Source organism: Stomoxys calcitrans, chromosome 4, assembly GCF_963082655.1.
Source record: "Stomoxys calcitrans chromosome 4, idStoCalc2.1, whole genome shotgun sequence".
NCBI classification, from domain to species: Eukaryota; Metazoa; Arthropoda; class Insecta; order Diptera; family Muscidae; genus Stomoxys; species Stomoxys calcitrans.
Window position 1 is genome coordinate 168,836,564 of NC_081555.1, and position 25,547 is coordinate 168,862,110.

At 40.6% G+C, this 25,547-nt stretch overlaps 2 protein-coding genes across 2 annotated transcripts in view; one reads left to right on the forward strand and one right to left on the reverse strand.

Moving 5' to 3' along the window:
• LOC106086787 (mitogen-activated protein kinase kinase kinase 7) overlaps positions 1–3,986 on the forward strand; it is a 95,761-nt gene extending 91,775 nt beyond the window's left edge. Inside the window, exons 7-8 of the mRNA XM_059367364.1 lie at positions 431–789; positions 3,743–3,986. Of these exons, the coding sequence (XP_059223347.1) occupies positions 431–789; positions 3,743–3,916 (533 nt within the window). The 3' untranslated portion in view covers positions 3,917–3,986. The remainder of the gene's footprint in view (positions 1–430; positions 790–3,742) is intronic.
• A 7,796-nt stretch (positions 3,987–11,782) lies between these two features.
• On the reverse strand, positions 11,783–16,838 carry LOC106086788 (von Willebrand factor A domain-containing protein 8). The gene is made up of 8 exons (XM_013251592.2): positions 16,628–16,838; positions 16,313–16,572; positions 16,067–16,234; positions 15,836–16,000; positions 15,237–15,392; positions 13,127–15,175; positions 11,988–13,069; positions 11,783–11,916 (listed from the first exon to the last, which is right to left on the reverse strand). Exons 1-8 carry the CDS (start codon positions 16,836–16,838, stop codon positions 11,817–11,819), a joined length of 4,191 nt encoding a protein of 1,396 aa, XP_013107046.2. The 3' UTR covers positions 11,783–11,816.
• Positions 16,839–25,547: the final 8,709 nt, after the last annotated feature.

A 25,547-nucleotide genomic window follows, 5' to 3' on the forward strand; every position in this document is an offset into this window, starting at 1 on the left:
AAAGTGAAGTAAAGTGAGGACATCGAAGAAGAAGAGACTATAGAGCACCTTCTGTGTGTGGTTCCAGCACTAGCTGTCAGAACTAGTTCCACTTTAGGTTCTTATTTCTTTGAAAACATCTCTGATTTAGAGTATTTTTTCAGTGTATATTTTTCAATGTCATCTTGTGTTACTGTGAATACATTCTGCATTATCAGTGTCTCTACCACCACTTTGAAGATATTCATGCTAAAGCTTGTGAATTTTTTCTGATGAAGTGAAGAGGTTATTTCAAATTTTTTACGATTTTCTGGTAGCCCAAAACTTTTTTAAATAATTTAAGCAAAATACCATGATAGCACTACTTTTCAAATATACAATCAATTTAGTTTTAACCTGTTTAACTAAAATAATTCTAACCTTTAAATTCTGTCTCTCTCTTTCGTTACAGCAAAAAGTGATGGTAAAGAACGTATAATGGTGACCGAAGCCAAACCCATCATTAAATCAGTCGATCAAATCAATCCCAATTATCCAGTCGATGCCAATGACACCGATCTTGATGAGGACGAAGAAAATGGCCAACCATTGGAGGAGCTGTTGGATCCGGAATTACAGCCGGAACAGCCCATACCGGATAATGCCGAATCGCAAGAGATATTCAAAGAACATCGAAGATTGGCCATGGAGTATCTGAAGGTCAATACAAGTCTATACTATGCTCAAGACATAAAGGAGAGAATACTAATACAAATGGCTCCGCAGGAGAGGCAAGAGAAGCAAGAGCTGCTAAAGAGAATGAAAGAGAAGGTGGGTGGCAACGAAATGTTTTTTTTTTTTTTGTTTCAATTACAAACGAAACTGAAGGGGTTATGAAAGAAAATAAGAAACTAGAAGACAAGTGCATCTGACCTGTATTGACCTTAACGGGAAGTATATTTTGTCTTTTTTATACCTACCACCATAGGATCGGGGTATACTAATCTAGTCATTCCTAGAGATGGGTTTCTACCGGGTAAATACCCAATGCTTGGGGGTATTTCTTGGGTAAAAATACCCAATAAATATCTATTTTGGGTATTTATAAATTTTCAGATATTTTGGTAATGAAATCATTTTACAAAAAATTGTTGATGATTTCATATTCGCTGTATATAAACCTGATCTTCTGATCTCATAAAATCGGAACTTAGTTATATATAGCCAATATATAGACCGATCTCAAGACTAAAAGTTTTGAGGTACTAAATTGGTAATTTTCCGTCCGATTTCGATGGCACAGTGAGTTCTGGTAGACCCCTACCCATTTGTGTGAAGTGTGGTTATGAATGGACCATATTTGGATAAAGCTGCCCTATTGAGCGACCACCCGATCCCCCGATATATGTTATTAAGGCCATAAAAGATCTATTTATTGCCCGATTTCGATGAAAATTAGCACAGTGAGTTCCGGAAGGCCCCTACCCATTTCTGTCAATTGGGGTCCACATCCGACCATATTGGTTGGTTAAAGACCGATCTCCCGATATTGTGTAATGAGTCTATAAAAGGAGCATTTTTCATCCGATTTCGATGAAATTCGGCACATTGAGTTCTGGTAGAACCCTACACCTATTTGTTGAATGTGGTCCAGATCGGACCACATTTGGATATAGCTGCCATATAGATATATAGTACTCCGATATAAAGTATTGATCTCTTAAGAAGAGCATATTTCATTCGATTTCGATGAAATTCGGCACAATGAGTTTTGCTAGGCCCCTTACCATTCTCGCTAAATGTCGTGCAGATCGGATCATATTTGGATATAGCTGCCATATAGACCGATCTGCCGATAAAGGGTATTGAGCCCATAAAAGGAGCAATTTTCATCCGATTTCGATGAAATTTAATACAGTGAGCTTTGGTAACCCTCTACACATTTTTGTTGAATATCGTCCAGATGGGGGCATATTTTGATATAGCCCCCATATAGACCGATCCGCCGATTTAGGGTCTTTGGCCTGTAATAGCCACAATTATTATCCGATTTCGCTGAATTTGGAACAGTGAGTTGTGTTAAGCCCTTCGACATTCTTCTTCAATTTGGCCCAGATCTGTCCAGATTTAGATATAGCTGCCATATAGACCGATCCGCCGATTTAGGGTCTAAGGCCCATAAAAGTCACATTTATTATCCGATTTTGCCAAAAGTTGGAACAGTGAGTTGTGTTAGGCCCTTCGACTTCCTTCTTCAATTTGGCCGAGATCGGTTCAAATTTAGATATAGCTGCCATATAGACCGATCTCTCGATGTATGGTTTTGGGGCCATAAAAGGCGCATTTATTATCCGATGTCGCCGAAATTTGGGACAGTAAGTTGTGATAGGCCCGTCAACATACTTCTGCAATTTGGCTCTGATAGATCCAGATTTCGATATAGCTGCTATATAGACCGACCTCTCGATTTAAGGTTTTGGGGCCATAAAAGGCGCATTTATTGTCCGATGTCGCCGAAATTTAAGACAGTGAGTTGTGTTAGGCCCGTCGACATTTTTCTGCAATTTGGCTCAGATCTGTTCAGATTTGGATATAGTTGCCATATAGACCGATCCACCGATTTATGGTCTTAGGCCCATAAAAGCCACATTTGTTATCCGATTTTGCCAAAATTTGGGACAGTGATTTGTGTTAGGCCCTTCGAATTCCTTCTTCAATTTGGCCGAGATCGGTCCCGATTTGGATATAGCTGCTATGTAGACAGATCTCTCGATTTAAGGTCTTGGGCCCATGAAAGGCGCATTTATTATCCGATGTCGCCGAAATTTGGGATAGTGAGTTGTGATAGGCCCGTCGTCATACTTCTGCAATTTGGCTCTGATCGATCCAGATTTGGATATAGCTGCTATATAGGTCGATCTCTCGATTTAAGGTTTTGGGGCCATAAAAGCCACATTTATTATCCGATTTTGCCAAAATTTGGGACAGTAAGTTGTGTTAGGCCCTTCGACTTCCTTCTTCAATTTGGCCCAGATCGGTCCAGATTTAGATATAGCTGCTATATAGACCGATCTCTCGATTTAAAGTTTTGGGGCCATAGAAGGCGCATTTATTGTCCGATGTCGCCGAAATTTGGGACAGTGAGTTTTCTTAGGCTTTTCGACTTCCTTCTTCAATTTGGCCCAGATCTGTCCAGATTTAGATATAGCTGCCATATAAACAGAATTCTCGATTTAAGGTTTTGGGGCCATAAAAGGCGCTTTTATTGTCCGATTACGCCGAAATTTGGGGTAGTGAGTTGTGTTAGGCTCTTCGACTTTTTTTCTGCAACATGACCCAAATCGGTTCAGATTTGGATATAGCTGCTATATAGACCGATCTCTCAATGTAAGGTTTTTGGCCCATAGAAGGCGCATTTATAATCCGATTTTGTAAGGCAATTAGACATACGTCTCGTATATGGTTTAGATCGGTTTATTTTTAGATACAGCTACTAAAGGATCAAAATTTTGTTTAACACAATTGAACAATGACTTGTACTTATTTGTATTTCATCCAAATCGGAACATTTTTCTAAAAAGCTGCTATGGGGCATAAGGTATGCATTTTTCACCGGATTTTGACGAAAGGTGGTTTAACTATATACCCGAGGTGGTGGGTATCTAAAGTTCGGCCCGGCCGAACTTAACGCCTTTTTACATGTTGTTATTTGTTTTCGCTCCACAGTGATATAAAAAAATTAAAAAAAATATATATTTAATATTTTTTTTTATATATTTTTCAGCAAGAATTGATGGAATTGTACAACAACCTCAAACAACATTGGGATGCAGTGCGTTCCTCGGTGCCGCCCGAAGATCAGCCCAGCCGTTCTGAGGCGCCTGCAAATGCCAATGGCAACAATGAATTAATACCCGATGATAGTTGGGTGGTTATAAATCGCAATCAGAATTCATAGTATTTGGCCAAAGATGAAGACGAATTTGTGGAACGAATAATTTCATTCAATAGTATATGGATGGAGGAAGATGATGAAGAGGATGGCTATAGAGAGCAAATGCCGTCAGCATTTTCTAATCATCCCCAGGAAATGTGATGTCTAGCTTCTAATTGTTGTAGCAGTTAGCATCGAAGTTTTGTTCATTTTTTTGTCTTTTGCATGTATATGTTGCGTATGTGATCTCAGGTTTTAAGGACAACATTACTGTTGCTTAGATTTAAGTTTTTCTTTTGTTTGTAGTCATGTAATTGTAGAATAAGAACTTACAATAACCTCTCTGTATCCTTAAACCTTCTATGAAGAAGAAAAAAATTAAAAAAAAAACAATAAATTTTTGTTTGCTTAAAACTTTTAAACCAAAAAAAAAAAACTAATACCTAATCAAGTGTTAAATTAATATTCTATAACATCCTACAAATTGTTTATGCAAGGTTTCTATTTATATTTGTTTGTTGTTACTTTATTTTACTTTAGTTGTTTAAGTTATATTCTTGTAAGTTAAATTTTTCGACTATAGCATTTCCAATTTTGGAAAAATCTACCTTTCCATGCTTTATAACTTTTTTGTTTTAATAAAAATTCATCCAAAATTATTTTATTTTTTTTATTTTCATTGGAATTTTTCGAAGTCAAATAATTTATGAGGGAATTCTTTATCAGCCCTATTCTGAATAACAATTCCCTTGAAGTTTATTCCCTACTCCCTTTTCCCCTATTCTAAACAAACTTCGAAAAGAGGGAATATCTTCCAGGGAATAGAGTAGCTATTCTGAATCGATGTAAAAGGGATAATGAGACGGTAAAACTTGGGAAAAATTCCCCCAAACAAATGAAAGGGAGTTAGGATAAAAAATTATGAATTTTTCTTGTTTTTATAAAAAAAAATGGTACTACCTCTTATTTACGAACAATTTAAAATGTATGAAAACTATTTTTCATTTTTCAATCAAAATCAATTAACAATTTGTTAGGTTCTACCGGTTTAAATATGTCATAGTAGAAGATTTGCTTAAGTTTTTCAATTTTATTGGCACTCCGTTCCGAGGAGGTCCCTTAAAGGAGGTCCATTATCATTGAGCTTAACCCTCCGATGAATGACAGTTCTGAACTTCACGGCCGTGTAAAAAGATCCCTACGGACATTTTGCTTGAATTTTCTTAAGACTATTATAAAAAATTTTAAAAATTATTGTTGTGGAGCGTGTACTTCTTGTCCCCTGCCCTGTGCGCAAGTGTTGCAGCGATGTAAAAGTGTGCTATGTTCTCCGCCAATAGAGTTGCCGCAGCCGAAGCAGTATGCCCGCGTTTTCCGCTGCCGCCCGTACTCAGAACGGCAAAGCCTACATGACGGTCTACTTGACCTAGCCACAAACGACGGGGTACATTGCCTTCCATCGGTCTTGGTAATACCTGAAATGAAAAGAAAAATAAAAAACAAATAAATCTATATTCTATTCTTGAATTTGAAGATGTTTTCTTATCCTGACATCGAATGCTTCCATCGCATTGCGTATCCTTGGATAGGAGGTTATATGGTTGTTCAGGGCACGTTCTTCGGTATTTGGTGTGGCCAATTGTTTCGTTAGCAGTAACAAGAACGACCACCGTCTGTCACTGCTTTTTAATGGCTTCATTTCGTTGTAAATCGTAAAAGCAGCCAATGCAGCGATGTCCAGCATATTATAAAACATGGCCAACGCCTCCACCCCATAACTAAAATTTATATAGCATATGTTTCCTTCCAGACAAACGTACACAATTTATGGACATTTTTAGAAAATCGGTTCAGCCAAGTATCATATAGTCACAATGGGTCTAATGGGCTTTTTGAGGAGTGGCATGACCCCCAATACTTCGATCTGATTTTGTATGCCAGATTCGAAATCTACTCCCGAATACCTTTCAATGGGTATGTAGACTACAATTTTTAAAACCATATTCGTATTGTACTCTCTAAAAACCTTCATGTGATATCAATATTGTCCCGATCAGTCCACTTTTGATTTGTTTCCTTCCAGGCCAACCTACACAATATGCGAAAATTTCGAGAAAATCGCTTCTGCCGTTTTTCAGTCTATACGGAACAAACAACAAACCGAGTGCCATATATCCGTGATTGCCTAGTGTGCGCATTTTGGTCGCTTTTGTGGGGGTGGGGTGGCCCCCTATACTTCGACATGAATTTGTATGCCTGATTTGTTATCTACTCCCGCATACTTATCATTTGATAGCCATATGATAAGTCGGTTCACTTTTGATTTTGGGTGGTGTTTTTGGGGAAACGGTGGGGGGTCCGCCACCTTCCGCTATCAATAAATTATAAAGACTTTTCCTACTTCCTGACCATATTCATAATCTACTCCCGAATACCTTTCATTTGAGTCCCATTTTGTCATGACCGTCAAATATACCTATTTCAAGGGGTTTTGGGGCTAGGGCGAGCCTAACTTTTGTAATGAAATTCGTACTCTACTCTTGAATACCATATTGTCCCGATCGGTCTACTTTCATTTTTTGGTAGTACTTTTGGGGTAAGGGGGAGGGTTCGCCTCCTACCGATATCGACAAATTATAAAACCTATGTTTCCTTCCAGTCCAACCTACAAAATCTGTGAAAATTTCAAGATAATCGGTTCAGCCGTTTTTGAGTTTATACGGAAAAAACAAACAAACAGAAATTTAATTTTATATAGAGAGAAGAATAAGCGTAGATAAAAAAACGTGTCGAATTCCGCTCGCGCAACAATTTTAAATTTCCACGACTATTCCGAAAGCAGAATAGAATACCAACCCTAAATAGAAAATTACAATAAATTGCTAATTATAACGAAATTACATTCATTTGTATTGAAAAATTTAAAGTTCGTTCACTGTGGAAAGTTTTCACAAAACATTTTTTCCCGTATTGTACAAATCCTCAAAACAGCGTTTTTTCCAATAAAAAGATTCATAGGCAACACTTCCATCATATATTGTTGTACCACCAGCATTGTGTTGATTGCGTGGTGTTATCTTAAAAAGAAAATACGGAAGAGCTATATTTGCTAACGATTGTTTTTATTGAAAAGACAATGGACGAAAATGCAACGAAAATTCATTATTTTTTACATGTTGTCCCAAGTTGAAAAGCGTTTCGTCCACGCTTTTAGTGAATGTCAAATTTCCACTCAGTGAAGAACTTAGTACCGTAAATGAAAATGTTTTCACAGATTTTTTAAACTTTTTTTCTATATGAAGTTTCACTGTGAAAACTGAACCTAATAGTGAGTATAAAGCTGTCAAATTTCGGAACACTTCCTAATTGACATTCTATTTTAATTTGCATGGTTGCAAGATATATTCATTTACAGGTAGTGGCAGTTGTCTAACAACAAAATATTGAGTGCACTATCTGATTTTATGTATGTTACAAGTTCGCGCCATTTTTCGTTGTTTGTGTGTTAAGGCATGAATTTTTTTATACTTTTTCTCTAAAGCAAGCTAAAAGTAACAGCTGATAACTGACAGAAGAAAGATTGCAATTACAGAGTCACAAGCTGTGAAAAAATTTGTCAACGCCGAATATATGAAAAATCCGCAATTACTTTTTGGGCAACCCAATAGTTCGCTCCATTTTTTGTTATTTGTGTGTGTGTGTGTTATAGTTCTTAACCATAATACACACACACAACCAAATCTCGTTGACAGATAGTGAACTTCGCAAGAAAAAATTTTACTCAGCTGTTTATGGTACACTATCTGGTAGTTATGACATGGTTAATACCGTCAAATAGGGTTAACAGCTGTTCGTGTAAAACAATAGGTCTGTTCGCGTTCTTTTCTAGTGAAAATTTTAAGGAGAGTACAATACGAATATGGTTTTAAAATTTTAGTCTAAGTACCAATCGGGCCGCTCCAAGCCCAAAACTCCCCCAAACAGACATATTCGACGTTCATTTCAATATGAGGCTCAAATGAAAGGTATTCGGGAGTAGATTTCGAATCTGGCATACAAAATCAGAACGAAGTGTTGGGGATGACGCCACCCCTTAAAAACCCCATTCGACCCATTCTGACTATATGATACTTGGTTGAACCGATTTTCTACATTTTTTATCGCTAGTTTGCCTGCTCTACCATGGGGTGGGCCAGGCTCTACACCGCAAGATGCAACACACAGAAAAAAGAGAGTGAGATTCAAACGGTTCATGCACAGGCCACACAAGTGGAGACTATGGAGAGATGGCAACAAAGGTGGATGAATGATTGTTGGGGTAGCTGGACGCGGCGACTTATTCCCGATGTACGGTATTGGTTAATAAGAAGGAAATAGAAGGAAATGCGGAGGTCTGAATAATCACCAGGCATAGGGTTCACCTCGAAGTAATCCGAAAGAGGTTACGAATTGGAATTATTCCCCCTGGATGGCCCAAGGTGGGTTTTTAGCCGGTACCGTTGGTAACAACTGAGTCCTGCATAAGGCAAAATTCGTTGTTGTTTTTGTAGCAGTTTGTTGTGCTCTATATTTTGTCTGCTTGATTCTGTTGAGTGTCAAGATCTAGGAACTAAGATGGGGTTCGTCCACAGGGATCTGGGTCTGTGTCGAGTGGGTCTGGCTGAGCAGTTAAACAGGTGACATGTATGGTGTGGACAACAATCGGGACATACATTTAGCACGCCGGCATGAATCCTTGCTCCCCATGGCAGCCGGTTGTACGCACCGGATTGACCCGATGGATCCCTCATCGGCAAGGGCTGCCGCCTAAGTGTACGTGTTCGTCTTTTTTCGTCATGGGAGAGGCACATCCCGGAGTGCCTTCTCCGCACGCTTCTGCCGGGATTGAAAAGAACCCCGGACCCTGGTTCTGTTCGGTTTGCCAGAACCGCCTTCATCATCGGTCTGTGTCGGTGAGGTGTACCCGGTGCATGGAGTGGGTACATTTCCGTTCTTGCTCTGGCCTAACTTCACTACGGGAGTATAGTCATACTGGCTATGTCGCAAGGTGCTGTGCGAACATAGCCAGCAGTGGGTCACAAGCGTCGCCGTCGTCGCCTTCGGCGTCCTCGTCGTCGGACTATGTGACCCCACCGACCTCTCCCGTACGGCAATTTTTGCAACGACAGCACCCTAGCCCTACTATTGCCAGGCCTGTGCCGGGAAGTGTATCGTCCTTGCAGTTAAACTGCAACGGACTGCGTGGCAAGATCGATGAGATCGTAGACTTTATGAGTCGGAAGAGCACATCGGTCGCAGCGATCCAGGAGACAAAGCTGACCAACACCTGCAGCTTGCACAGTTGTCACGGGTACAATGTGCTACGTAAGGATCGCTCAAGGAATGGAGGTGGGGGATTGGCCTTCGTTATACACCATTCCGTGCAGTATAGACCTATCTCGCCTGCGCTTGACGCAAGTGACCCATACATGGAATGTATGGGGGTAGCAGTCAGGTCTGGTACTGCCGAGATAGAGATATACAACGTGAATGTACCGCCGGTTGGTAGCTGTGTCCCGATTAATGGCCAGGCTTACAACCCCGACATAAATGGGATGCTATCTGGCCATAATCGTCTGGTTCTGGGGGATTTTAATGTGCATCACACGTCATGGCATTCTCCCCTAGGTAATGACCAGCGTGGCAGAGCAGATAGATAGCTCTACGTTTTGCACGGTGAATGAGGATGCCCCCATTAGGATTACGAGGAGGTGCAGCAGCTCGCCAGACATCTCAATTGCATCGCCTGATCTCTTGAGTGACGTCTTCTGGCAAGCCGTCATCTCTTTGGGGTCAGACCACCTCCCCATAATTCTCACCATCGACCGACCACCCGACTTCATAACCTCTGAGCGCCGGACGTTCATCAATTATATGAAGGCCGATTGGACTGGCTTTAGAGAGTATACCAATCGCCGCTTCAGTGAACTGCCACCCCCCTCTGATGTGCTTGTGGCCGAGAGGAAATTCCGAGACATCATCAACGCAGCAGCCGCTCGCTTTATACCAGCCGGTCGAATACCCCAAGTGCGACCCAATTTCCCGGCGCAAGCAGTGGTACTCGCAGACGAGCGTGATGGGATTCGTGCTATGGACCCTGCTAACCCCAGAATCAGCGAGCTGAATCTGGAAATAAACAGGGTAGTCAACGAACATAAACGGAATTTGTGGCTGGAACACTTGGAGCAATGTAACTTAGGCACCGGCGCAGGCAAACTGTGGGCCACTGTTAAGTCTCTCTCGAACCCCGGTAGACGGGACGACAGGACCTCAGTCACTTTTGGCGAGATAACCGTGACTGATCCGAAGAGATGCGCCAGGTTGTTCAACCGTCAATTTATTGTGCATCCCGAGAGAGACAGGGCAAGGAGGAGAGCCATTCGCCGTATTTGTGGTCTCCGAGCCAATGAACAGCCATCACAATTTACCGTGAGCGAAGTTACGAATGTCATCCGTGGCGCCAAATCTTCCAAGGCGTTGGGCCCCGACGGAATCTCTACATTGATGCTGAAGAATCTGGATTCACCTGGAGTTGAGTACCTTACCACTGTCCTCAACCTGTCATTGAACACTCTTATAGTTCCCGATGTCTGGAAAATGGGCAGAGTGATCCCGCTACTGAAGCCTGGAAAAGACCCGAGTGTGGGGGAGTCGTACAGACCGATCTCCCTTCTCTCACCAGTGGCAAAGACGCTTGGCTTGGCATTACTCCTCCCGTGCCTCGTAGGAGAATTTCCATTCGCCGAGCATCAACATGGATTTCGGAGACTGCACAGCACAACAACGGCTTTGCATGCCATCACCATACACATTTGCCGTGGCTTCAATCAACCCAGGCCATGTGATAGGACGGTCCTCGTGGCACTGGACCTATCGAAGGCATTCGACACGGTCAGCCATGCCAAATTATTTGAGGACATCGCCAACACGTTCCTCCAGCCGGGCCTGAAACGATGGGTCGCCAGTCATTTGTAGAATTTAGGGATAAGAAGTCGAAAAACCGTAGAGTGAAACAGGGAGTTCCCCAAGGTGGGGTGATATCTCCGGCTCTGTTTAACCTCTACCTTGCCTCCATCCCACCCCCTCCAGACGGCATAGAGATCGTTTCATATGCGGACGATTGTACGATCATGGCATCAGGCCTCCCCACCCATTGATGACATGTGCGATAGGTTGAACGCCTATCTCAACGAGCTTGCCTCATATTTCGCTGCAAGAAATCTGAAGATATCCGTCACCAAATCTTCAGCCACACTGCTCACTACAAATACGCGTGAGGTGAATACTGAGCTGACTGTGATGGTCGATGGAGAAATGATTCCGACCATCAAGTGTCCCAAAATACTTGGCGTCACATTTGACAGCTCTTACACTTTCTCCCCACATGCCACAGCAATCTGCAATGAAGTCAAAAGTGGAAACAAGGTCCTCAAGTCACTCGCTGGCAGCACTTGGGGTGCAGACAAAAAAACTTTGTTGGCCACAGAATCAAGCAGACGAAAGATAGAACCCAATAAACTGCTACAACAACAACAATCCTTGCTCTGTAGGAGTTGAGGCGGCTGCATCTGCAGGTAGAGACAAGCAGACAATGTTTTTAAACCTCGAAAATTTGGAAATGAAGTCATATATAAAAAAAAACGAAAAAATTTTATATATTTTTGTGTTTTTATTTCTTGGGTTAAAGTACTAAAGAACTAAAAAATAATAAATGCATCACTGGACAAATACCTCGTCGTTTTTATCACTGTTTTATATTCTCATCTGTCAATATAAAAAAATAAACACGACACATTGTTTTAGTCATATTGAAAAATTTGTCTAAAATTTACTAGCTGTTGGCTTAACTAATTTTGTTTTTGGTAGGTACTTCATTTCGTTTCTATCACAATAAGGAGGAAGTGAAAATCTGCTTCAGGATTTGCGGCAATGTGGAGACATCCATGCATACATAGCTGTGGCCAGCGGGCATTTGGGAATTTATGCTGAAAATATGTAAAAATGGGAAAATGTAAGGCTTTATGATGAACAAAAAAAAAACCCCCTCTCTACTTACATATCAGCCTCCTCGGCCAAACTGCCTATAAATATCACATGACCTTTCACCTTGGGCTCACCATTCATCAAGGCTTTGGCAAAATCTTTGGGCTGTATGCCATAGCGACTTAAATTCGCATCACTCAAGACAATAACAATAGAATTGTCATAGTCTTCCTCGGCCAAGGTGTTGACAGCCTCTTTGGCAGCTTTCACTGTGCTGTCGCCCGACCAGCAGAACTGCGAGTGGGCATGCATCATTCGTATGGTCTCGAAACGCTCTTTGTCGTTTTTGGGGGGACTACCGCTAACCACGAAGGGTATTTCGTAGCCCTCACCACTGTGGCCTACAATATCGTATACCACCTTCTTGTCATAGCCCTCTAAAGCCTCCATAACCATGACTACAGCTTCCAGTTCACGATCCAAACGACCATCGTAGCCATTGAAGCGATACATGGAACCCGAAACATCCACCACCAGTTTCAAGCGATTGGGTTTCTCTTGTATGTGATCGGCCCAGGGATTTGCTTCGGCTCTGCGCCTATATATGTTCTTTTCACCCGTAATACCCTCTATGAGTCGGGTGTCATCCAATTCGCCATGGGTTTGATACTTTTGCCATTGCCTTTCCTTGCTCTTAGTCTGCATGGCATCCAATATGGCCTTGAGCTGCTGCACTTGCTTGCGTATGGGTTCGCTGAATTGAGCATATAGCTGATGATCATGGGCCGACATTTTAATCTCCTTGAGTTTCTCCTCGAAAGCTTTGCGATTCATTTCTCGAGCGGCCTTCTTAACCTCCTCGGGTATGTCATTCTTCTCTTCATCCGACAGCTGATGAACTTGATGACCAGCATCTAAACGAAAAGGCCCGCCTTTGCCTCCCAGGCCGGCAGTGTCACGACCACCACTGCCTCCAGCCCAGGTATTGCCACCAACATGGGGTTCATTCTTGGGATCGACTTTGCCGTACTTGGGTCCTGAGACACCCAGGCCACTTTTACGATTAACAGTGGCTTTCATTTCTTTCTTTTTTCTCAAGGCAAACAATTCGTTGCGGGCATAGGCCTCTATGGGGAGACCGTGTTTGGCCAAGACCTAACAAAAAAAAGGGCATTAAAAATTGTGAAAAAAAAAATAATTTTCTTAAAATACCTGTGTCACTTGCTCCAAAGCCTCTGGTTGATATCTATCAAAGTCCAAGACATTGCCCACAAGCTCCGACATATTCTCCTCTGGGTATTTCTCCAAATGCTTGACAATGTTCACCACCTCTCTGGTGGAGTAGGGGTAGTTGAGCAGGCCCTCATCGGCCATTTGTCGCAGTTCTCCAAAAGCATTAACCAAAGTGGCCAAAGTTTTCTTGGGTACCGAGGGCCCATACTGTTGTAAAAGGAATATTTCTGAGTCCGGTGAAGGATTATCCACCGCATGACAACTGAAAACATCTCCCAGGGAGGCAAAGAAATCATTGCCCAAAAAGGGGAAACCAGGACGATTGGCCAAGACTATGCAACGGAAGTTGGGATGTGTCTCAATAATTTCTTGGGCAGGATTCTCCTCCAAAGCTGCCTTCTTATCTCCAGGAGCCACAATTTTGCGACCATCGGAAAGCATCATTTCACCACTTTCCACCAGAGTGCGCAGAATGCAGGTGACATTGACAGGAGCCTTGTCGGCCTCATCAATAACCAACAGATGACCAGATTTCACAGCCTTTACCAAGGGACTGTCCTCGTAAACCACTTGACCATCCTTCAGGGTAGATTGCACAGTCAAACTGTGCACAGTGGTATCACGATGCAGCTGCAGATATTCCCTTGACTTATTCATCAGCTGCAAAAGTTTGTCAATCAACTTGTTCTTGCCCACTCCTTGATTGCCCACCAACAACAGATGATCACCAATGAGAAAATCTTGCAAAAGGCGTTCCAATAAAGCCACATGCTGAGGCATTTCATAGAACAAAGTGCTGGGTACTTTGGATTCCTCTGAGGCCTTCTCCAGTTTCATTTCAGTATGGCCAATTTTTAAGAGATTATTTTCCACAGTTATCTTGCGACGACCTGCTTCTCTGGAGGTCTCCGGTTCAATGCCGGCTTGTCGCATGGCGTTCTCCAAAGCAGCTCTGGGCAGGGCGGGCATAAATTTCATAAGAAAAGTGTTTTGTATGATCTCATGTACATCGGTGGGATACGAGGACATTCTGCGGGCTATCTTCAACAATTGCCGGGTGGATAAAGTGCCCGAAAGATTTTGTAAAGTGGCATCCGATGACTCTCTTAGAATGTGCGACAGCTCTATCACCTTGTGAATGTTGTCATCAATGCTGCCATAAAGTTTGTTCATAATCGTAAACTCTTCCGATTGATGCAGGGGACGTACTTCCAGAAATAAAAACAAACTCATCATCTCCGGAGTCAACCAGTTTTGGGTGGGAGAATTAGGGTTGGGAGGTTCGGCCAAAGCTATGATTCTAAAGCTATCGTGAATCTTTGAAATGCCTTTCTCGGCCAATTCCAGTTTTGTATGGCCTTGTTGCAGCAAAGCCTCATAGCGTTCCCCACCCAAGAGGGTGGTGCCATCACACAATTGCAACTCACGATCGTGTATTAGGCGTTGCAACACTGCAATGGAGCTTTTATGCAAACGATTGATGCCATTCAGCAGAGCTATGGAGCCGCTCTTGGCAGCCCTCACAACGGGAGAATCCCGCCACACCGTATCCCCCTCTTGAGTGGTTATGCGCTGTTGCACCAAATCTCTAGATGTCATATCCTCATACAAAACCATGGGCTCCAGCGACTGTTGTAGGCGCTGCATTAAATGTTGTGTCAGAGTATTCTTGCCCACACCTTTCTGGCCCAACAAGCATATATCACCCACGGCTATGGCTTGTATCATTTGGGCCAAAATATTGCGTTGATGTTCCAAATCAACAAATTCCTTTTGTTTTTGTGTAACACCAACTCGCTGACCTCCGGGCACTTGCACTGTGACATCATCTATTTGGAATTGCACCATGCTGTGGGCAGAGGCATCTTTTTGATTGGCAATTTTCTTGACTGCCTTTGTGGTCTTCATGTCGATATCGAAAGATTTCAAGAGGTTACGAATACGATCCTGTTGTTCCTTCTTTAAGGAGCTGCGATAAGGATAGAGGCGATTAAGGGCATCGTAGGTCGTAAGATGGGGATTGGAATTCTGTAATAAAAGATTGTGGAATTAGAACCCCTTTTTGTTGTTGTTGTGAATGGGAACTTACCATCATTTTAGCTACCATATGCAAATTATCTAAAGGAAAATCTGGTAAGTTCACCGAGGAATCTGCCGATTGTATGGCCAATCCAAAGGAGAGCAAAGCTTTGAGATTCTCAACGGGAACATTGGGGGCTTTCGTTCTTAAATCGACAATCATTTCCTGCAAAGGACAAATGAGACGAGGAATTATAAAAAAAAAATATGGATTGGATATAACGTAGTGGGAGCCAGAACTTCTTAAGTTTGTCGAAGGGTAGATAGCAATGAAAATTTTCCCATGAACTTTCCATTAAGAAACAGCGTGGCTACTTGTCTCATATCAATGAATTCTGTCCGATACAAGTTCAAGCTCAATAAGAAGGAATCTGTTTTTCAATGCCGAGTCCGAATGGTAAGTTTAAACGGCTGACTACCGCAGGAGTTCACATTTACCTCACAAGAGTCGCCAGCCGCTGAAAACTTTTTATATTGTTTTTGCGGGGATTTGAACCCAGTCGCTCGGCGGCTAAGGCGGACATGTTAACCTCTGAGCCAAGGTGGCTCCTTAAGACTTTTAACTTAAAATTGTTTGCAAATATTTTACCACCAAACCCCAATACTTACCTCAAATGAAAAATGTGAAACATTGCGTGACTGGAAACGTGAACGTAAAGGTGGATCCAAAGGTGTGCCCTTATATTTTTGAGTAGGGCATCCAAGGGCTACTACACGAAAATCTTCAGAAACTCTCAACAAGCCCCACGAATCCAATTCCTCTTTGGAGTAAGTCTACATAAGATTTATAACATATTTTTGAAATAAAATATTCCAGCAAAACATCTTAAGAAAACATACCTTCAAAAGCTTATCGTAACGCTCAGGGGCCATTAAAAATTTACCATTTTCCAAATGCATTTCACGATTCTCCAATAGATTGTTGAGAATAGGCAAAACATTGCGCTCGGCATGCTCAACACCATCTAAAACTAAAATACGACCATTAACAGCAGCCCGCACCGCACACTGTAAACAAAACAAACCAAGCAAACACAAACACATTCACTAAGTGTCCAAAGGTCATTTTTGCAGCACTACCCCCACCTGATCGTAGTATATTGCAGCTTTGTTTTTAATTTCACGCCTCTGCTTGAGATCACTTTCTGTGGTATCTCTGCTCAAGGCTATGTATTCCAATTCACGTTGAGTTAACTCCAAGAATTGCATGGCCAGTTGGCGTCTTAAAGCCCCGGGCTGACCCAAAAGGAACATGTCTTGCTTTAAGGAATCTTTTTGCAGCATCCATCTTAGATGGTGTAGAGCGGATTGTGTAAGCTCCATGGTGCCATCTTCGGCATACTGAACTGGTATCAGAATTAAGCATTAGAAAATGACTTGTTTACAATTTGCAATACTCACTGTATTTCTGGGGCACCAGCTCTGGATTCCTGGGAGGTTTTATCGCTTTGGTTACATCACCAATAGTTACTGTTTCACCTCCATCATTGCTCTCTTTGGATTTTGTTGCGTAAAATTTGTTATAAACCGGCACGAATTTGGGTGTTCTCAAGATCTGGCCATTGGTTAGCAAGGATTTTGTAGCCCCATTTAATAATTTCGGTAATAACATATTTTTCTGTGCTAATGGTCGTTCGAAGGGCTTGCTACGGGGAGTACAAAAACAATGACAACAACAACGCAACAGCACAAATACACGTTGAAACTAAAAACAAGGTAAATATCATCTGTTTCAAGGGTTGCCACTTTGTTTGGCATTCATATACGAATCACGGTTGTATAGTTTGGGTAGTAAACATTACAAACGTTGGGTACTCTGTTCGTCTTTTAAGCTGAGTATTCTGTTCAGTTTTCGAGCGGAATGGTGTCAAACTGCATATAAAAAACGTCGGCGAAACGTTGACTGAAAAACGGCAGAAGAGTAGTACTCTGTTTATAGTGAGTTTGTTCATTAGTTGCAATAGTTGGTATTTCTTTATTTATTTGAGAAAAAATATATATAAAAAAATAGAGAAAACAATAAGTGCAGATAAAGAAACGTGTTTTGGTATATTGGGTTGCCCAAAAAGTAATTGCGGATTTTTTAAAAGAAAGTAAATGCATTTTTAATGAAACTTAGAATGAACTTTAATCAAATATACTTTTTTTACACTTTTTTTCTAAAGCAAGCTAAAAGTAACAGCTGATAACTGACAGAAGAAAGAATGCAATTACAGAGTCACAAGCTGTGAAAAAATTTGTCAACGCCGACTATATGAAAAATCCGCAATTACTTTTTGGGCAACCCAATAGAAACAAAAACATTTAATTGCTGTCAAATATCGCATGCGAAATAATTAAACATTTCAGTGGTTATTCCGAAAACAGAATAGAATACCAATCCTTAGCCTTGCACTGTACCTATGTTCTGAGAACCTTTTGCATCGAGAAACTATGGAACAAAAAAATCCTTCGTTTCTCAATTTGTGAGTAAAGACTGTGTCTGTAAGGAAATTCGAAAACATCTAAAATTGGTATTGGAATATTCCAGTCAGCTGTTAAAATATTTGAAAAAGTGACAATCCGAGAATACAACTAATGACAGAAAATTTCAAATACTTGATATTCCAATAAATAAAAAGAGCAATATTTAAGGATAACGTATAAAATATTTAAAAATATAACCTTTCATTAGCTCGATATGTGTATGGAAATAGGATGTGGTGTCTAGTATTTAAATGTTTGTTTGTCGATAGATGAGTTCAAGGTTAAGGTCATTTACTGTTATTACTATCACATAATTTGAGATTGCATTTTATGCAAATTCTCCAGATTCGATTGGCTCTATGCGTGATACTTTACAGGTTATTAACTGCAATTTTTACAATGAAACTCTGTATAAAAAATTGTGAAGAAAAAAATCTACAAAAACAATTTTATTTGTACTATGGTACTATGCAAGATAGATTCATTTGCAGATAGTGTACCTCAAACAGCTGAGTACAATTGTTTCTCGTGGACGGCAACGGTTGTGTGTGTGCTTTATAGTTAAGAGCCATAGCACACACAAATGAGGAAAAGTGGCGCGAACTAGTAACATAAGGTATGCTCGCGTACTTTTCCAGTAGACATTGCCAGTAATAATTTGCAGTAGAATAAGAACAGCTTTTACTCTCTTTTGCTTTGTTTGAATTAACCAGCTGAATTTCAGAAAACAGCTGTTCGATGCTGCAAATTTTTACTGGTAGAAATTTGTAAGCTCGCTCTCACGCACTCACCCGCTCTCTTCTGCTGGCAAATAAAGTACACGAACGACTTCCAATAACAATTTGTGCAAATTTGCACAAATTTTTGAGTACACTCATATACATAAAATCAGAGTTGCACCAAACACTGATTTTGACAGATAGTGTCCTCGGTTTTTATTTGTTGACCAACTGCTCCTACCTGTAATTGACTTTATTTTGGCACTAAGTTCTTTATTGAGTGGAAATTTGGCATTCATTAAAAGCGTGGCCGAAACGTTTTTCAACTTGGGCCAACATGATAAAATAAGGAATTTTCGTCGCATTTGCGTTCGCGTTTTCGTTAATTTTCTTTTAATTAATAGCTCTTTCACATCAGGAAATAAGTCCTGTTTGGAGGTGCCGGTACGGCCTTTCAGATATTTCGCGCCAATGTGGATATTAAATTGGTGCTCTTCTCCCAAATACCTTTCATTGGAGCCGTATATTGCTATGGTCGGTAAATATGTCCGGTATGGGGGTGTTTTTGAGAGTCAGGCGGATCCCCATATATCAGATTCGAGCTCTGGTCTCAAATACCTTTCATTTGAGTCCCGTATTGTTATTATTGGTTTATATTCGATTTGGCTGGTGGCTTTGGAGGTGGGGCGGCCCCCTAGATATTCCACCCATCTCCGAGATCTGGCGTTTTTGGAAATAGGGTAAGAGGAGGGTCCCCCCATTAAAGTTGGGATGTTAGATCTACTTTATTCTCTTGGATTTGGTGGTGGATTGGAGTAGCCAAACTCTTTGCCCCAAAAGTTGAAATCAGATTCATACTCCACTCCCGAAAATCACATTGGAGCTACATATTGTTATAGTCGGTATATATGTGTGGTTTAGGGGGAGTTTATGAGGATACAGATAAAGATTTGAGGCCTTTTTTGCCATAATCCACAAAATTTTTCAGTTTGAGGGGGAGGGGGATTGCCATCTGACACATCCTTTCATTGGAGTACAATATACTCGCGGTCATCCTACATGACTGTTTGGCGTTGCATTTATTGGGAGGTCCCTCCAATGCTAAGAATCAAACGACAATTTATTTGAGTCTTTTATTGTCGCAATATACTGTCCTGCGGAACGATTCGACGTGACCTAGATACTTGAATCCTTATACCAACATTAAATTCGAAATATACTATTATAGACCTTTCTTTGACATATTATCCCGATCGAACTACACGTCCTATTGAAGAGTATTTAGAGGGTGGGCCGGTACCAGGCTCTGTCCTAAATGTGCATACCAGATTCGTAGTCAACTCCCAAAGACCTTTAATTCGATACCCATTTTGTGGCGTTGGACATTTATGCCCGTTTTGGGGTTGGGGAGGCCCCGTAGACACCTTGTACCAAATTCTTTTAACAGAGGTGTACTCAGCTTCCAAATATTTTTCGTTAGATACCCATATTGACCCAATCGGTAAATATATGGCCTCAGACAACAAAGAATGCATTTTTACATGTGCATTGGACTCTACTTTTAAATAGCTTTCATTTGATATCCATATTGTCCCAATCGTTAAATTTGTCCTGGTGGGGGGTTTTGGGGAGGTGGGGAGGGCTCTCAGACACCAAAATAATTGTTTTTTTTTTTCAGATTTGCATTCTACTTTTGAATACCTTTCACCTGATACCCATATTGTCAACAACGGTGCCCATTTCCGCTCGGGTGGGTTTTGGGATGGGGCGTCCCCCCCAGGTTATTTGACCCAAAATTTTTTTTTTTACCAATTTCGTGTTTTTGGGGCATACAAAATTTCCGAATCTGAGTTTTTGAAAATTGGGGTAAGGTGGAGGGTCCAATCTGACATCTTAATACCGTCAAACCCGGCCGGCTGTTAACAGCTGTTCGCGTGAGACCACCTTTTTAAATCCGCCTTGAGTACAATCAAGGTTATCACTCCTGCAGGAGTGTCGAAATGCTACTAAGACAAAAATGCGGACTGCATAAAAGCACTGCTGTCAATGGCAACTCATTAGGCAAAGCGGATGTGTTGGAAGATGTTAGTGTGAGCGATCCGTGATGTTCAGAAGTCGAAATGAGGTACCGAAATCCTTACAAAGAATTTGATACCAGACACATCATTCTGCAGAGTTAAAGAAGAAAATCCGGTACGATTACCAATAGTGTGCTCAGAATGCTCAGCTGTTAGTAATAACGGATTATTACGAGGATGCCACAGAACCCATTCCTAATAACAGTACTGATTGTAAACCACCACGTCAGAATGTGGTTAGTCTAGCAGTGATCCGGCATAAGAATAACAAAGCAACAGGTTCCGATGGGTTAGTAGGAAAACTATTTAAACCCGGAGGCGAACGGTCATAAGGAATAAGCAACAGCTGGTCTACTCAATCTGGCTGGTTCTGATTTGATTTGCATACCGAACTGATTACAGGCAAGGCTAGAAGCGATCAATTGGTTATGTCCAAGGAGGCAAAGAAAAACATGATTTATTAATCTTATATATAAAAATCAACTTGAATTTGAATCATGTGAAAATTTTTGAAATTTTCACATGATTCCGTGGTAAAAATAATTTTTTGATATCTGAAGGGGGTGCGGACCCTCCCCCTTACCCTAATTTTCAGAAACTCCAGATCTCGGAGATGGGTGGTGCGATTTAAGCGAAATTTTGTGTGCTCTCATATAGTACCCTAAAAATAAAAATTTGGTATCCAAATTTCGGATGGGGTACCTAGGGGGAATGCCCCACCCTAAAACCTACTAAACATATATTTAGAACAATCATGACAATATGAGACTCAAATGAAAGTTATTGAAGAATAGAAAACATATCTGATATCCAATTGTCGGACCAAGTGCTAGGGGGACCACCCCAACCTCCAAAACACCCCTAAATCGGACATATTTATCGATCATGGCAATATGGGACTCAAATGAAAGGTATTTGCGAGTAAAATTCGAATCTGATGTCCAAATTTGGGAAAAAGTTTCTGGGGGTCCACGCCTTCCCCAAAACACCCCCCAAACAGGTCTTATTTACTGATCATGGCAATATGGGGCTAAAATAAAAGGGATTTGAGTGTAGAATACGAATTTGATATGCAGAAGTGGGATAAGGGTCCATCCCCGAGAACATACCCCAAAGAAGACAAATTTACAACCATAGCAATATGAGGCTAAGGTATTTGAGTGTAGAATACGAATTTGATATGCAGATGTGGGACCAAGTGTTTGGAGGGCCGTTCATCCCCGAGAACATACCCCAAAGAAGACAAATTTACGACCATAGCAATATGGGACTCAAATCAAAGGTCTTTGGAAGTAAAGCACGAATCTGATAACAATGCTCGGGAAAAGTGTCTATGGGGCCACCCCACCCCCATAACACCACCCAAATAGGAAGTATTTGCTGACCATTGCAATATGGGGCTCAAATAAGAGATATTTTAGAGTAGAACACGAATCTGATATACATTTTCAAAGTCAAGTCTCTGAGTGGCCGCCCCATCCCCCCAAAACACCCCCAAACCGATCATGTTTAGCGACTATGGAAAAATTGGAGCTCAAATGAAGAGTATTTGGGAGTAGACCATGTATCTGACATCAACATTCGGGACCAACTGTCCAGGGGACGTTCCAACACCATAACAACTCCCAAGTAGGACGCATTTGCTTACCAAGATAATTTGGGTCTTCAAGATAGTGGAGATCGATATTCATAGTTTTTAGGGCCCATACCTAAAACCGGACATATTGTATTTTATTTTATTTGTATTTTATTATGATAAAACCCATACAAAAGACAGTGTCTTATATAAAGCATGGGTTAGTAAATTGATAAATACAATGAGTTCAACAAGTTTTCATTTAAATAGAACAATAATTGGTACAAAATATTTTACAATTTAAGCAAAGTTACTGATACAATATTAAGGTAAAAAAAGGTTAAAACAAAAAAAAAAAAGAAGAAAAAGAAACTTTAAAGAAAATTTAACAATTTAATCAAAGTTACTTATAAAATAAATTAATAAATAGTTATAAAGAAACAAAACAAATAATTAATTAAAATGGTTATAAATCAAAGATTTGAACTGTCGTTCATTACTTATAATTTGAATACTATTGGGAAGATTATTCCAGAGACGTATAGCATTAACAAAGAACTGTTGTTCAGATACACGATATTGATGACGTATTTGTAGTACTTGTTTACCTCTTGTAGAGTTGGCAAAACGCAATACAGAAGCCAGATATGACGGTTCATTGGTATAAATTATCTTGTGGATCATTTGCAACGAGCGTATCTTAAGGAACGAATTAAAAGAGACACCATATACTTGTCTGGCAAAGTCAGATACCCGGTCTCTTCTACGCAAACCAAAAATGTATCTAACGACACCGTTAAAGGCCACGTGCATTTTATTCCTATGAGTTACATCACAACCGTAAAAAACCTCGCAAGAGTATAATAGTTTCGGCAGAATAAATTCTTATTGACAAAGGGGTATACTGTCGACTTATATATAAGTTTCGTAAAACGCCGTAGATCCTGCCCACTGTCATACTGACATGATTCTTCCATGAAAGTCTATCATCAAACTCCAAACCAAGGTTTCTTGCAGATGAAACAATCTCAATTGGGGCTCCAGCAATTGCCACATCAAGATTGGGCGGCATTGTTACCCGATTCCTACCAATTACAAGGCACTTTGACTTTGTTGGATTTAAAAGTAGTCCGTTGGCGTTTGCCCATGTGTTTATCCTATCCAAGTCATTATTAAGTCGAAGTACGCCATCGATCAGCCCCTCCGGCGAGCAGTTCATATACAGCTGTATGTCGTCGGCATACATATGAATACCACAGTTGCGCAACTGTCCAGGAAGGTCATTGCTATATAAGGAAAAAAGGATTGGGCCCAATACAGACCCCTGTGGAACACCTCTTGAGACTGGAAGATAACTAGAACAGCGGCTATCAACACATACCGATTGGCTTCTATTCGAAAGATAGGAATACATATATAAGATCCGTTGTTCTTTCAGAAAATTTAAATAAATGTTTCAGTTTAAGGCAAAGTATATTGGGATCAACGGAATCAAATGCTTTCGAATGATCTAAAAGAACAAGAAAGGTAATTTTATCGCTGTCAATATCACTCCTTACATCTTCAACTACTTTCAAAAGTGCAGTAGTGCAACTGTGCTTTGGCCGGAAACCAGATTGAAAATCTGTTAGCAGCGAATTATTCGCAATATATTCTGATATTTTCCGTTTGACTAGAGTCTCAAATATCTTAGAGACGTATGGAAGTATTGCTATTGGCCTAAATTCCTGGTTATTCTTTGGTATTGGGACTATCCTTGCCCGTTTCCAAGACTGTGGATAGCAACTCCTTAAAATAATATTGTTAAAAAGATGGTACATATACGGAAGAATAAAGGGTAGAATTATCCTAAAAATCTTGGGTCAATACCATCAGAACCAATGGCATTAGACTTAATCGATTCTACAGCCCTAACGATATCGCTTTGTTCAAAACGCTGAAGATCAAAACGTAGGTCTGATGAGGTGTTGTTACTACTATGGTTTACGTTACTTAATTCACTGTCGAAGAAATGTACGTTTGGCTCAGGAAAAGATATGTTCAAGAAACTCCTATTAATCTCATCTAAATCAACATGTCTATCAATTGATGCATTATCACTTCCTATTCCAATTGACTGAATATGTCTTCAAGTATCTTTCGTGTTCAATGCCTCTTGAAATCTACGACTAAAATGAGCTATTTTCTTCGTCTTTATACAAGAAGTGGTCTGATTCCTCGCACGCTTGTAATCTTTAAAGAGTTCAGGTGTTCTAAAACGCTTCCATCGAGAGTACGCACAATCTCTTTTACGTATCAATACTTTAATATCATTATCAAACCACTGATTCCCATTAGAAAAACAGTTCGGGTCTTCATCGGATTTGTCGAAAATCTGACTCACATTACGTTGAAGAAATGCAATCTGTTCATCTACGCAAGACATGCCATAAAGTTCCTCAAGGTAGGTAGAGTTTTTCAAGGCCAAGTGTCTGGGGGACCACCTTACCCCCGAAAACACCCCTAAATCAGACATCATGAGAATTTAGGGTTGAAATGAAGTCTTTTAAGAATGGAGTACACCTTACATCCAAACTTAAGTTTGTCAAGCGATATACTATTTTCGGAGCAAGGTATTTCACTAAAAGCTCTTTAGTTGTCGAAAACAAATATTCCAAGAAAAATTTGGTTCCATATAAAGTAAAAGAAGGCGCAGCGGAGCGTGCCCGGTCCAGCTAGTACTAAATAATCGCATTATTTCCATGACTTTGAGACCACTTATGCTAAGTGTTCATGCTTTCTACACAAGATTTGCAGTAAAAGTAATCTTATTCAATAATCAACACTTATGATTATTCATATAGCAGCCTTGGTAATGTTCACATACCCTATAAAAACATGTTGTTTTCTTTTCGATATCTCCGATCACTAATCACACTATTAATTTCTTGGTGACCTTTTATTTGTGTTTTTGTTTTTTCGGGGAAATCCAAAACATTGCCAAAAATAAACACAAGAAGCTCAAAGTTTTTTTTTTAGTTTCTTATCTGCCACTCTGAGATTTTACGGTGGGGGTGGGGGAGTTACATACCTCCTTCTGGCTCAGTGGCAAACCACGATTGACAGACTACTGCCACCGGACCAAGATTAAATTATGTTGTCGCCATCTTCACCAACGTCGTCTTCTCAGTTCTTCTTCACACGGCCCAAATGAGTGTCGGGAAATGTGTACTGGTGTATGTTGGGCGATTGTGTATTAGAATGTTATTCTTTAGATTAGCACGAATGTTCCAACTACAACGAGAATGTTTTAAACATTTTTTTTTTTTTTGGAGTCTTATCGTCAGCAAAAGAAAACTTTTCTCATATCTCGTGGGAACTAGGAATATACCGACCTAAAACAACATACATACTCGCACACACATATAAAGGTTGCACATTCTGGTCAACTGGGAGGGTTCTTATCAATCACTGCTATAATTCTTTATAATTTTTATTGTTTT